The sequence below is a fragment of the Corticium candelabrum genome, chromosome 3, assembly GCF_963422355.1.
Source record: "Corticium candelabrum chromosome 3, ooCorCand1.1, whole genome shotgun sequence".
Taxonomy (NCBI): domain Eukaryota; kingdom Metazoa; phylum Porifera; class Homoscleromorpha; order Homosclerophorida; family Plakinidae; genus Corticium; species Corticium candelabrum.
The window spans coordinates 5,525,509-5,539,600 of NC_085087.1; the positions used below are offsets into that span (position 1 = coordinate 5,525,509).

The 14,092-nt window shown below is 41.5% G+C and overlaps 2 protein-coding genes and 1 long non-coding RNA gene across 3 annotated transcripts; all 3 read right to left on the reverse strand.

Moving 5' to 3' along the window:
* Positions 1-2,563: 2,563 nt before the first annotated feature.
* Positions 2,564-4,740, reverse strand: LOC134176930 (uncharacterized). Its single transcript, XM_062643614.1, has 4 exons — positions 4,597-4,740; positions 4,149-4,526; positions 3,126-3,570; positions 2,564-3,062 (listed from the first exon to the last, which is right to left on the reverse strand). The coding sequence occupies exons 1-4, from the start codon at positions 4,721-4,723 to the stop codon at positions 2,867-2,869; spliced, it is 1,146 nt and encodes a 381-aa protein (XP_062499598.1). The 5' UTR covers positions 4,724-4,740; the 3' UTR covers positions 2,564-2,866.
* A 933-nt stretch (positions 4,741-5,673) lies between these two features.
* Positions 5,674-9,126, reverse strand: LOC134177670 (angiopoietin-related protein 7-like). The gene is given in 3 exon segments (XM_062644445.1): positions 5,674-6,243; positions 6,246-6,796; positions 8,003-9,126. Coding segments are annotated over 3 exon segments (1,767 nt in total). The 3' UTR covers positions 5,674-6,151.
* A 3,884-nt stretch (positions 9,127-13,010) lies between these two features.
* On the reverse strand, positions 13,011-13,835 carry LOC134177541 (uncharacterized). Its single transcript, XR_009969539.1, has 4 exons — positions 13,562-13,835; positions 13,275-13,503; positions 13,111-13,222; positions 13,011-13,056 (listed from the first exon to the last, which is right to left on the reverse strand). It is a non-coding gene; the product is annotated as an uncharacterized LOC134177541 (long non-coding RNA).
* Positions 13,836-14,092: the final 257 nt, after the last annotated feature.

Sequence of the window (14,092 nt, forward strand, 5' to 3'; positions counted from 1 at the left end):
AACCTACAAACGCAGCAACAACATGGCGACGTATACAGAACAGCTTGCAGATGTGTCTGTGGCAACTTCCTGCAGTCCCTGAAGAAGCTGCTACAGAAAGCAAACTAAAATGTTTCCCTCTTCAAAACCTACAGCAACTCGAATTCTTGCCTGATATGACAGATGAAACCGTCAAGACTAATTACACTCATGTGCCCACGCAGCTTACTAATCATAGTCAAATGTGTGAACACACTTGCGCTAATGTCGCCCTAATCATAGTTAGCCTAATCATAGTTAGTCCAGATGTCGGTGTGAACACGCACTAAGTCGTCTATCTAACACAATGCTCATAGAATCCTGTTCGTAAACCTATGAGTCTGTAACTTACCAATGCTGAAGACTATTAGTATACATAATTGCAGCAACACTGAAAGACAGGGCCGGCGGAGCAGGGTGGGCCCGGTGAGCCATGACCTATCCAACTTTGAAAATGGAACTTCTGTTAACGAGCTTTGGTTCATGTGATTAAATAAATTAGCTATTTTCATGTTCACTATACATGGGGCTTGGTCATGCAAGACCTGGTAACACCAACATCTGGAATGCTCCGCCGGCCCTGTAAGGTAACAGCATTACTTCAGCAAACATCCAACAAAATTTGCCACTACAATTAGATATGGCTATATGAGATGGTTTCTCGGAACCACATAAGTACACTTGTGCAGCAATTATGCTCTAACCCTGCACTGCACGATCATTACAAACACACACACACACACACACACACACACACACACACACACACACACACACACATACACACACACACACACACACAAACACACAAGCTCATGTGCATGCACACGCACATACACACACAAACACACAAGCTCATGTGCATGCACACGCACATACACACACAAACACACAAGCTCATGTGCATGCACACGCACATACACACACACACACACACACATGTGCACACAAACATGAGCACACACACACACACACCTTTCACTTGTTGATTTCAATATAAATTTAACAATTTTCAAAAAGGGAGACTTAATTTCTCATATTTACTGCATAATTTTCCTTTTCCTTCTTACCAAAACCACAAAAAGGATAGCATGATCAAGTAGCCTCAAATTCAGTGCACGAGTCCTAAATACAACAAACACTAATCGAAGCTCATTGCTACAAATTGTCCAAAAATCTTTCATTGATAATACTACCGTATTTCGGCACATTTAGCTGCATGCCATTATAAGAAACTTGTTTGTCGGACTCTGGTAACAATATGGGCAAGCTGGTGTAGCAAGAGGGAGTGTCGGTAATAAATGGAAGCAACTACACAATGACATGTGGTAATTCTATTGCACATGTGCCACAAATTCAATTCAATGGCAGACGTTAACCTAGAGAATGCAGCTTCTCCTGAAGCCCAGCTAGAAGAGATAAAAGTTGAACACCCAGAAGGTATTGAGAATGGACCTTCGCAGTGGCAGAAGTCATACACAATCGATAAAAAGCTACAACTATTAATAGTATGCAAGTACGATGAGCTTGGTGGAAACAAAACAAAAGTCACCAGGAAATGTTAAAGTGTCTCGTCAGTGATGAGATACCTTCTAGCAGATAAACAGATACTACAGACATGGGCATAATTATGGAGCCACCCTGAGCATGTGACTTAGATTAAAAATTACCGGGCTTTCTCAAACACTGCAAGTACATGCATCTACAGCAACAGCTGCATTTTTTTAGTAAATTAAAACAAATCATAATGGTGAGGTAATGGCTCTGATTGTGCCATTCACGTGTCTGAGATTGGAGGTGATCATGTGTGACCTACACGACTGCTTCTTGCTGTCAGTTCAACCAATTTAAAAGTTAATAATGAAAATCGTTGTTCAAAAAGACTCTAAACAATAAAATGACTTTGCTTATGTCAGAGGAGACTATACGTTTCAGTTTACCTGCATATTGTGAGTCTGCTCTTGTGATGTTACAACATGAACGGTTTGGACATGGTAATGTATGATGGCGATGGTTAGTCTGGTCATTCTCTAATCCTTTGTTGCTACGGGTTGTCAAAGCGTCCAATCAGAACAATATAAATACCCAAATAGCATGACTCATGTAGAATCAGTAAGTTAGCAGGTATAATCATAAATCTGCAATTGTTGATTTTCATGCCTCAGCTGATATGGGGGTGGCTCCATAATTATGCCCATGTCTGTATATCTAGATGAGAAAAGTATACGTCTTTGTGCTTATTTATGTGTAATTGTTAGATCAATCAATATCCAAGAATGTATGTAGCATGTGCTTACAGGTTCAGTCTAGCTCTAGTAGGGAGGTTGGTCAAATCATCTTTCTTGGGCATGCTGGTGTACCCAGGGGTATACCTGCACCCTGGTAATCCCTGACTCAAACCGGCATGCAGCTAAATGCGCAGAAATATGGTACATCACTACTTGTTGAAATGCAATAGGCATAATCATTTACCAATAAACGTCTCGCCTGTTTGGAATTTGGAAGTAAAGACATGAGGGATAACACACAATGTGTTGGTGTTTGTGACACTAAGCACTTCATTGCCATAGCCTCAGCTACTCTATCTAAACAAACCTGATAGCAAATAACCCAAGCAAACAACATTGCCGGTCACTAATATTTTACACAACTTTGAATGCACAAAGTCTTATCCAAAATATGAAAATTGTATTTACAATAAAGCAAAAATTTTAACACATGATTAGCTCTTGCTGTCAACGTAATTTTTTAAAAAAATATGAAACAGCATCCTAAGAACCTACGAAACTGTTTACAAATCTTCGAGACTAATGTGTGCCTCTTCGTCATTCACGTATTTACAGATTCGTCACAATGTAGTAGTTACCTTCACTGAATTATCTACACGCTCGCTTCGAATAGATTCCTTGCCTGAAGAGACACTTCCATCCAAAGAAGTCTTTTCCAGACAGGAACTCTGCAACTCCTTCTTGGCAAGCGGTATTCTCGATTTCTCAATCGATGTCTCGTGCAACCGTCTCCTTTCAGCTATTTCATGTCTATGTCTACATATGAACACAAAAACATTTAGTAAACAAAAAGCAACAAAAAACAAAATGGATTGTTACACTCGAAGGTAGACACAGAGGTATGTCGCCACGACTGCCGACGATACAAACAGTATTGAGAGAATAATAACAGAAATAAGGAGACCATTGTTTGACACTGTTGTAGTTGTTGTGACAGTAGGAGACCTATTAGAATCCACACCAAATTCTGGTGATGGCACATCCTTCGAGACCTCAAATCCAATAACTGATTCGCTGGCCGTAACTGCTTCAACCGTCACAGACTCTGGCTTCTCTCTGAGCCCTTTAATCACTACGACACTCTTATTTTTGGGCACTAAAACCTCTCGATAGTCGCTCATGCTACTGTACACAATAACATATTTGTCGAACTTTTGCTTGTTGCACGCCTTCTTGGGTAACTTCAAGTACAGATTACCCATGGAATAAGTATGGTTGGTAACTTCCAACTGACACATGTCTCTACTCTTATTCTTAACAGCATCTGCAAAGTATGACAGGATGTAATAAGAATAGGCCATTAGTATATGGCAACAATATATACATAATACAGTCAGTCATATCTACCAAACAGTACACTTGTTACACAGTGACAGGAGTGGGATAAGGAATAATTATCAATTGGCGTAGACAGAGCCAAAGTCAGCTGCTTTGGAGAGCGGAGATAAGGTCCACAGCAACGGTAATACCTCACTTATTACTAAATGTTATGTGTACTGTACTTGTTTAGTATTACTATACAGTCCATTCACTGAACTTTCTAGATACAGGGACACCACACAAATTCAAGAGACACCAGATTGACAGACACAGAAAAGTGGACCACGCCTCTTTGCCAACTGCTTTGCTTGTGCCATTTGCATATACTTGGCTATGCCTCTGAATTATTAAAATTAGAAAGCAGATCCCGCAAGCAAATTATAACAGGATGTAATGAGAACAGGGCATTAGTATACAGCAACAATATGTACACAATACAGTCAGTCATATCTACAATACATAGTGACAGGAGTGGGATAACAGACGGCAAGATACCGCAAGCAACGGTGGCTGAGACATCACCTGCTGATGGCCTGATTCTTCCGAATTGCGACTCTCCAGGAGTCGAGAAGTTGAAGACGGCCTGGTTGTTTGTACCATCCGACAACAAGGCGGTAACGCGCACGGCGTACACCATGCCAGACATCAACGAATCCATGAGAACTCGAGAGTTATCCTCGTCTGCGCCGCTGAAACGCTGGTACCACATGGCCCGATGTTGCGTCGGCCAGTACGCCACCACATATCGCAGCACAAGCGCGTCAAATCCGGCAGCGGCGGACATGACAGCCGTCGCATTGTCTTCAGTGATACCTTCCGCACTGACGTGAAAGCGAGCCGTCGACTGAGAACTGCGAAAACTAATTCCCATCTCTGGTGTCTTCAATGACTCGAGGTATTCTAAAAGAAAGCAAGAACGTTACGATTCCGTGTTGTATTTGTCGTTGAGTCGGATTTTTTTCAGCTTGACCATTTGGACGATGATGGCGGTCTTCGATGCGTTTTCTTAAATGGTAATCTTTGTGGTACGACGTCCTGCCGCTGCAGCAACAGGCGATGAGGTAGAAAAAGAGCAGAGCGTTTGGTCTCAGTGCCATTGTTTGGCTGCATCGATTGCCCGGATATGAGATACAGTACATCAGAGGCATAGACTCGCGTGGCCAAACGCTTGCGCGCGGAGGGAGGGGCGTGTAACCTCGGTCTCCCAGACCCGTATACCACAGGAGGAGTACACGTACCGTACCGTACGTGTACCCGCGTACCGACGAACGCCCGCGAAACAATGATGAATCCCGAAATAAAAACTATCTAACTGAGTTGACGACGTCAAAATTATGTTCCCCTATGCATGCATCTTGACAAGAAAATTTTAGACCCTAGATAGTATAGGAACAAATAACTACTAAACATTTAGTCCTGGACGACGAATAGTGGGCAAGGTGTAGCTACGTATAGGTTCCGCGAGAGACACGAGCAGTGAGCACCGGACTAGAGTGCACAGACACCAACTTGGCAAGACTTCTCTAACATCCCTATACGCAAGACAGATATCATAGCTAACTAATTATGTATATACATACATATATATATATATATATATATATATATATATATATATATATATATATATATATATATATATATATATATATATGTATGTATGTATGTATATAACCAGCTCAGTCACCTTGACAAAGAAGCAAGAAAGCCACATCCCCACAAATAATCAAACGGTCTGCTGCAGTTTTCAATTTGTTTAATAACTACGATCTAACATGATAGGTTTTCAACATTTCAACAACCACCCTATCTAAACATAGAATTACTGCTGAACCAAAATTGCAAATTGTTGCGCTAAAAAATCAAAACTTTGATAAAATTTATAGGTTTAAACAAGTTTGAAATGCAAAAAAACAACCAAGAGAGGCACAGACCGGCTTGTAACCCCTTTCAACGTCCAGTCTTGTTGTTAATTAGGACTTAAATCCTTAACACATTTGTAGCAGGTGCAGACACAAGCGAGTTTTTATTTTTTTGATGCTGTTGCAACTCGACTAAAGTAGAGTGCGTACTGTGCTAATGTCAATATACTGAGTCAGCGTAAACGCTTTGTAAGTAGCAGTAGATGTCGTTTACTGACTAACACGCAATTTCATTTCTGTGAATTTGAGAGGAATACCGTCCTGCCAAGTAGACCAAACGATTTCACGGTAGTTAGTAGACTTTTCATATTTCAAGTAGAGACCATTCAAGTTAGATTTATGACAATGGTAGTACCACCAACCTCCTTTCAAGTCTACAGCACAGTTGGTACTTGACCTACCCTGTTGGCATGCCGTCGAGCTCGAAGTCATTATGTCGTTGTCTCTGTTCTTGGTGTTAACTCCATATCCTTGTGTTCAGCCAGTGCATTACCTGAATTTCCACTGTATGATGTGTACCCAGGCTGTAATTACTCGACTCGTCATTTATCTGAAATCCTTTATATTGAGCATGTACTCGACTGTCATGGAAGTCCATTAGATCTACTCAAAGAATTTCTGTTGCTTTGTCAATCTGTGTATTTTGTCTAATCCCAACCAGAATTCTCCGTTCAAGTCTCCAAATCCGTTTTTTGGTCAGACCATCCGCGGTAGAAGTTGACAGAACCGTCCTGGCGTCTCTGAAACACTGTCCAGCCACCACCGTCTGTCGACATATCACAGTACACTTCAAACGAGTCCAATCCATCTCCAAGGTCCAAAGTGTACACGCCACTTACCAGTTTGCTTAACTGTTTAGCCTCGTGACAACTTGTGTAACTCCTTTCTTTGTCGGTGTTTATTTTCTTGGTTGTGCTTTCTGTTTCATGCTCTGCCTTTTGTGACAACTGATTGCCCACTTCATTCAAATTCGATAGTTTTTCTTTTGTTTCCTCCAGATGCGAACTGCAATTGCAGCTGCATTTGTTCTCTTGTGCTGGTCTTCCAGGCGGACCTGCTTTCCCACGGTCTCCTTTCTCTCCTTTCATTCCCACCATTTTTCTTGACATCAAACCATTTGATGTATTATTCTCTCCAAGAGAAACTTGCACATTGATTTGTGCAACCGTCACGCTGTCTTCACTGCTGTCACCATTTACTCCACGCAAAGCGACGTGTATGACAAACATCAACAATGGCAGCAGAAACCTGATTAGTCGATTCGAAGTCATTGTGATCATCACAATCCAACTGGTTGTCGATCGGCTGTGCTACTGCAGTCACTTTTATAGTCATCGCGTTTCGACCTATTCTCGTGCTACTCACCTCTTGACCGTGTTCTGCGCTATTTTTCAATTATGCGTGAGCCCATGCAGACAACCACTCAACAGAAGGAAAAGCGGTAAGTGCGGATTTGCTTGCAAACAAGTTGCGAATTGACGTCATGAATTGATTTCCCACGTACTCTTTCTACCGGTAAGCAGACAATTCCGCAATTTAGAAAAACTTAGCAAACGTTTTGCTTCCTGTACCGTTTCCTGACTGTCGTAACTTTGAGGTAGAATGACTTAATGATCGAGTTGTTTCTCTAGAAAGGGCTCTCATTACAAAACGTGGGGCTCGATGACAAAAAAAGAGTACACTACACCATTAGCTAAGAATCATGTTATTTCACCCACTGGGCCAGATCGACGAAAGGTATTCCGGTCAGATATCGTATTTGGAAAAAGGCGTGATCACATCACGTGCTATAGAGAGTCTGTTCTTCACTCCCACAGATTCGTCTAAGGATCTCATTCTAGACTAGAGCTCTGATTTGAATTAATTAATTAATATTTATATGTCGACTCTACTAATTTTAAAAGCCACACACTGTTTATAATTATTAATTAATTGTACCGGCAATAGTAAGCTGTCTGTACATAGGCATATGGTGGATTGGCAAGAAGTTCAATCAGCCGTGAACGAATAAGATAGAGGCAAGCGGCAAATCCTCGATCTCTCTGAACATTTCAAAAGAAAACAGTGGCTTGACTGACTTGATCAAGTGATTGCACGTAAGACTGTTAAATTAACCAAAATACAGCAATTTCTATTTTTAGAAACGGTATGGTTCTATACCTTTCTTTAGTTGGTACATTAATTACATCACGAGACAACGCTAACCGTAAAGCTTTAGTTGCATTCATTTCCTATTGTTGTGGCAATCTAGAATGACGTCAAGAGCACATGACATTGGCTACTCGCTGTATAAATAAAATGAGTAAAGCAATTGTGGTTGTTTGCATATAAACGGTACAATAAAAAGCAAAGTCGTACTACAGCATTTTGCTGTTACAACATATTACATTACTTTGTATCAGAATCGTCGTGTTGATTCAAGGCAAATCAAAAACACCACTAACCGTCGTTCACGAATGAAAACGGAGCTTCATTTCTGTAAATTTTAAAGGAATACCGGTTTGCCAAGTAGACCAAACAATTCCCTCGTAGTTTTTAGAACTTGCATTTTTTAAGTAGAGACCATTCAAATTCGAATTGTCACAGTGAGAGTACCACCATGCTGCTTTGAAGACAATAGCACAATTGGCACCTCTCCAGGAATTGAAGCCTAAATTGCTGCCTATATTTGCCATGTCATTGTTATTGTCCTTCGTCGTAAAGCCCATCCCTCTGTTCCAAAACAATACATCGCCTGCGTTTCCACTGTATGATGTGTGTTGAATAATGTATTTATTCGATTCATCATTTATCTGAAATCCTGTGTAGTTGGCATACACTCGATTGCAACTGAAATCCATTAGATCGACTCGAAGAGTCTGTGCTTGCTTTGTCAGTCTGTGTATTTTGTCTAATCCCAACCAGAATTCTCCGTTCAAGTCTCCAAATCCGTTTTTGTAGTCAGACCATCCGCGGTAGAAGTCGACAGAACCGTCCTGGCGTCTCTGAAACACTGTCCAGCCACCACCGTCTGTCGACATATCACAGTACACTTGAAACGAGCCCAATCCATCTCCAAGGTCCAAAGTGTACACGCCGCTCACCAATTTGTTTAACTGTTTAGCCTCTTGACAACTTGTGTAACTTCTTTCATTGTCGATGTTGCATTTCTTGGTTGTGCTTTCAGTTTCATTCTCTGCCTTTTGTGACTGCAACTGATTGACCACTTCAGTCAGATTTGATAGTTTCTCTTCTATTTCCTCCAGACGCGAACGGCAGTTGCAGCTGCATTTGTTCTCTTGTGCTGGTCTTCCAGGCGGACCTGCTTTCCCACGGTCTCCTTTCTCTCCTTTCATTTCCAACATTTTTCTCGACATCAAACCATTTGATGTACTATTTCCTCCAAGAGAAACTTGCACACTGATTTGTGCAACAGTCACGCTATCTTCACTGCTGTCACCTTTCACTCCACGCGAAGCGACGTGTGTGACAAACATCAACGATGGCAACAAAATCCCGATTAGTCGTATCGAAATCATTGTGATCATTACCATCCAACTGAATGTCGGTTGTACTGGTGGAGTCGCTTTTATAGTCATTGCGTCCGGACCTGTTCCCTTACTACTCTCCTCTTCACCGTTTTCTCCGCTGTTTACCAATCATGTGTGAGCCCACGCATCGCCCACTCAACAGAACGAAAAGCGGGAAGCGCGGATTTGCTTGCAAACAACTTGCAAATTGACGTCATGAATTACTTGTCACGTACTCTATCTACCGGTAAGCAGACAAACCCGCAATTTAGACAAACTTAGCAAACGTTTTGCTTCCTGTACCGTTTTCTGTCTGCCGTAACTTAGAAGTAGAATGACGTAATGATCGAGTTGTGGTTCCAAATGGGCTCCCATTACAACTAATTATGAAAACTTGATAAGTAACTCGCTTGTTGCCCAAACAAAGTACCGTATATTAGGGATATAATTCCACTCAGATCGGCGTTGTGATAGCATTAGCAAGGGGCGTGGCCACATCACGTGCTTCAGAGCCCGTCCTTCTCTTGCACAGATTAGTCTAAACATTTCTTTCTAGATCAAACCGCTCTGATTCTCGATCGTGTCTACTCTATTAATATATAAAAAGCTACACACTTGTTGTGTACTGTACATTCAGTACTATTACAGAGCTGCATGCGTTACGTATGCATGCACGGGCACGGCGTTACGTATGCATGCACGGGCACGGGCACGGAGACAGGCATGACGGATTCAGCCTGTTTAACTTCGCACTCCTTGAATACTAAACTTTCTTGTTAGAATATCCTGTATACGCCAATTCACTGTCGTCATTCAAGGAGTGCTGCATGTCACCATTCACTCCACGTATAGCGACGAGTGTGACAAGCACTAACGGTACCGTCAAGTCAAAGCCGCCACGCGGTCGAGCACGTGGATATACGAGCGATCGAAGAGAAGACTGGGTACGAGTCTCAATAAACGGTAAGCGAGGATATTTCTGCATACAACTTGCAATTTGACGTAATAAATAATAAATTACCTACTCGTAATTACTTTATCACCAAGCTACGCTCAACTACAACCCATTCTTGGATTAGCATGTGAGCGCACCGCCTCTAGCAGCACAACTACGACGCCTGTACCGGGCACCCATTGGACGGCTGTGCCGCCAAGCTCGTCGTGGTTTGCGTTCAAATCAGTGGCACCCAGCAGCCGTAAACAAAAAGCGGCAGCAAGCGCCAGAGATCTAAAAAAGTCTGTAGATTTGTGCTCCCTAGAAGTGGTAAACAACAGACTGCAACTGGGAGACGTCCGTTCAACTACGTGTATTCGGGTAGCGGAAAACGATGTCTGTTTGAGCAACATGACGGACCTAGTGCAAGCTAGATTCCAGTCCGTCATGCCTCTAGACGACAGGATTTTGCTGGTCGACAATCGTGCTGTTCCGTTTGCAGACGATGAAGGCACCAGAGGTACCACTTACTTACTACTAATACTACTTAATTTGCACGCACGCTTGCATGCATGTCTGAACGCTGACCTATAGAATTGTCTTGTATACGATTACGCTATATTTCCACTATTAATAAAAATGGCTCTGTTATATTAATTTCTGGACGTGTAGACGTTGATTTCTGGAAGGCACCTGCGCGACGAATATGCGCTGTAATGCAGTCTGACCTAGACGCAATGAAGGTCTACCTAGATGCCATGCGGGAGACCCCCGTCAGCAGAAAGAGAAGGGCGTCGACTTCAGCCAGTGAGCTGCAAGCAAGGTCAAGTACTTCTTCACCTGCTGCTAAAGTCTGGCACAAACTAGACGGAGACATCCATGACATACAAACCCAGTTAGATGCCATAGAGTCCAACGTCGAAAGACTTCACGACAGACTAAAGAACGTCGACGATAAATTAGACGAATCTATTTTTTTGGCACAAAGTCGATTCGACTCAAGGCGATCACGCTCGACAAAGCTGGCAACGATGACGATGAAACTACTGCGATGCCGTATATGCCACCTGTTCCCAGGACGCCAGTCAGCATAACTACTTGCTGCCGTCAGTGGCTAGGGTGTGAAGCTTGTTTCACCAAGCTTTCGGCAAGTCGGTGTCCTTTGTGCAACGCCGGCTGGACTGCTGAAAAAAGTTGCGTAACAGTGAGGTGAGGGGCTTGGAGGGGCTGAGGCCCATGGCACAGGAACTTAGGAAGCATCTTGGCAGCAACGTGGTTCATGATGAGAATTCTAGCTCCTCCGAGTCCGACCTCCCGCCTTTTGCACGACCTCCATCATCAGCGAGGTCGGCAACTGCTACTGCTGCAGCTGGTGCTGATGATGACAATGGTGGCCCCAGTACAGCGAGTTCAGTCCTGCTTGACTAGACTGACAGGTACACGAGTTGCGTATTAGCTTAATTTGCATGCCGCTATAGAACTGTAGATGCGAGCTTTAGTTGTTGAGTTGGTTTGAACAGTTGACTAGATAGGGTGATGATGCGCGTAGTATAGCTATCTAGGTTGTAGAGGTAGTGTTCTATGTGATGTACAAAATCTAGACATGAAGTACAACTTGCAGTTGGGCCTATCGTACTCCTACATCTACAGTAACGACGCGATTATGCACTTCGAGTTACTAGTAGCTGTCTGAAGCAGCGTACAGGTGCAGAAACACGGTACAGAAAACGTGCTGATGTGATTAGCAGAAACCGCGCCTAGTTTAATTGAATCAATGTATCAGCACGCGTTGGAATGCACCCCTACGCCGTCCAATGGACTCCCTACCGCGTACACTGCTACTCGCTCTTTCAATTTTCTTTTTCTGATGTACTCAAATTATTTGAAAGAACGGATGAGCGTTCAACTTCTGTTAGTTCAAATCCGGTCATCAGTTCATCTAGACAACTACGTCCGCTTTCTCGTAGGCAAAGCAATTTCTAATATACTGAACCTAAAAATTTACAAATTTGAAATGTTAAAATTAGAAATTTTGATTTTTTTAAAATTAAAATTTGAAAATGTAATGCAAATTTTAAAAATAAAAACATTATGTAAAAAAATTAGAAATTAGAAATTTAAAAATTTAAAAATTAAAATTTGAAAATTTAAAATTTAAAAATTTGACAAGTACATCATTGCTATCATCAAGCTACTTCAAAGTGAGGAGAATTACGCATTTGATAGCAGAAGTCTTGTCACTATACATAGAAAGTTATATGTGAATGATATTATGGTGCACAGTTGAGCTACCTAGAAGTCTAACAGAAATTCATATACTGTGGAGTTTCACGATGGAGATACAGTTTCGTTTGGCTATGTTGAACTATTCGTTACTAATAGGGCCAAACGGTAAGCAGTCATTCAAAAGTTTGCACTAGAAGAATGGCCAAGATGTGTGCCTGAAGAAAACGATCTTTTAGATATTGTTTCTTCATTTAGAGACTAACAGGAGCTTATAATTAAGTTTTGGTGAAGACTTTATTCCTGTTTCTAAAGCTGATAATCTGGTAGCAGTTTCATTAGACAGCATTGTTGCTCAAGTAGTTTGCATAGAGATCCATAGTTCTTCTGTTTTGTATTTGGTAGTTTGTATAGAGATGCATAGTTCTTCTGTTTTGTATTTGGCACCTACACTGAATACAGTTGAATGTGATTAGAATGATATGGATTTTCATCTGATAGTATAAAATAAATGTGAAATTGTTGGTAGCACTTTAATGGGTTGTGTCGTTCACACACACACACACACACACACACACACACACACACACACACACACACACACACACACACACACACACACACACACACACACACACCACTACCACCACTATACACTCATTCATATATATTAAGAGAAAGACCTATGCCACAAAGAATGGTCTCTATGCAGGTCTAAAGACACTGATGTTTTCGATGTTGTTTGGTAACTTGCATCATTTGTAGACAAAATTTCATTCCTTTCAGAAGAAGTCACTTAACTTTGCAGTCCTGCAATCTTTCAGCTGTCTTGAAAGTTTCTCCTGCACAAGAACAATAAGTTAATAAAGTTCAAATAGCAAGACATGACATGTTACCATTTGTGGACAGTTCCTTTAGCTGACTCATCAGAGGTTGTAGAAATGCTTGTATAGGCAGTTTCAATGGATGAAACCAAAGAGCACAGACAATGCATACTTGAGTGAAAATCTATGACATGGCATAATAAGTAGACAAAATAGCATTTAATTTCATTGCCTACCTGCATTCAGGAGGACGCTCATCAATTGTAAGATACACAGGCCAAACAGACCCAGTTCGTGAAGTTCTAAAAAGAGATACACCATCCGTGTTCAAAGTCAGTGTGATATTCCTTTTTTATAATAGTCCAGTAGTCATATTCCTGTATCTTCTGCCGCTTGTTATATCAGACACATCAGCATTATTTCTTTTCTCAAAACTAGCACAAAGTTTCGAACAAAATTCACTGTCTACAAAAACATAAATCAAAACAAACATCAAAATTAAACACTGCTGATCAATTCAAACCTTTAAACATTCGGACTAGAGCATCTTTCAAATTAAAAATCAAAAATTCGTATGGTTTTGCAGTTGCTTCTTGACATTGCTCCCTGTTACATTGGTCTGCACTGTTTGCAATTAAGTCTTCACACCTGGGACATACAAATGCTTTCATTGGTTTCATAGAAGCACAGGTGTTATTAAGATATGATTTCAGGCAGTACAATGAGGTCATAGCATGGTGACCTAATGGAAAGTGAGCCGAAATAAGCTGCATTTGGTCTTTTCAAGTTTGAGCAGACAATTTCTGCTGCAAAATAAACAACATTATTAAAACTGAGCTGCTCCTTTTAATTACAGGACAGCCAGGAAACAAGAGATCCTCCTCACCAGCAAGATTGAGTTCATCATATGAAAATGAACCAGTGCCAGTATCTAGCCTGTCATATGCAGTCCCTTCCTCATATTTATCATCACACTAAAATAGGATGTCAGTCTCCCTCTCTGTACTTTGATCTAATATTTGACTGTTTCGATCACTGCCTAGGCTGTCTTCAT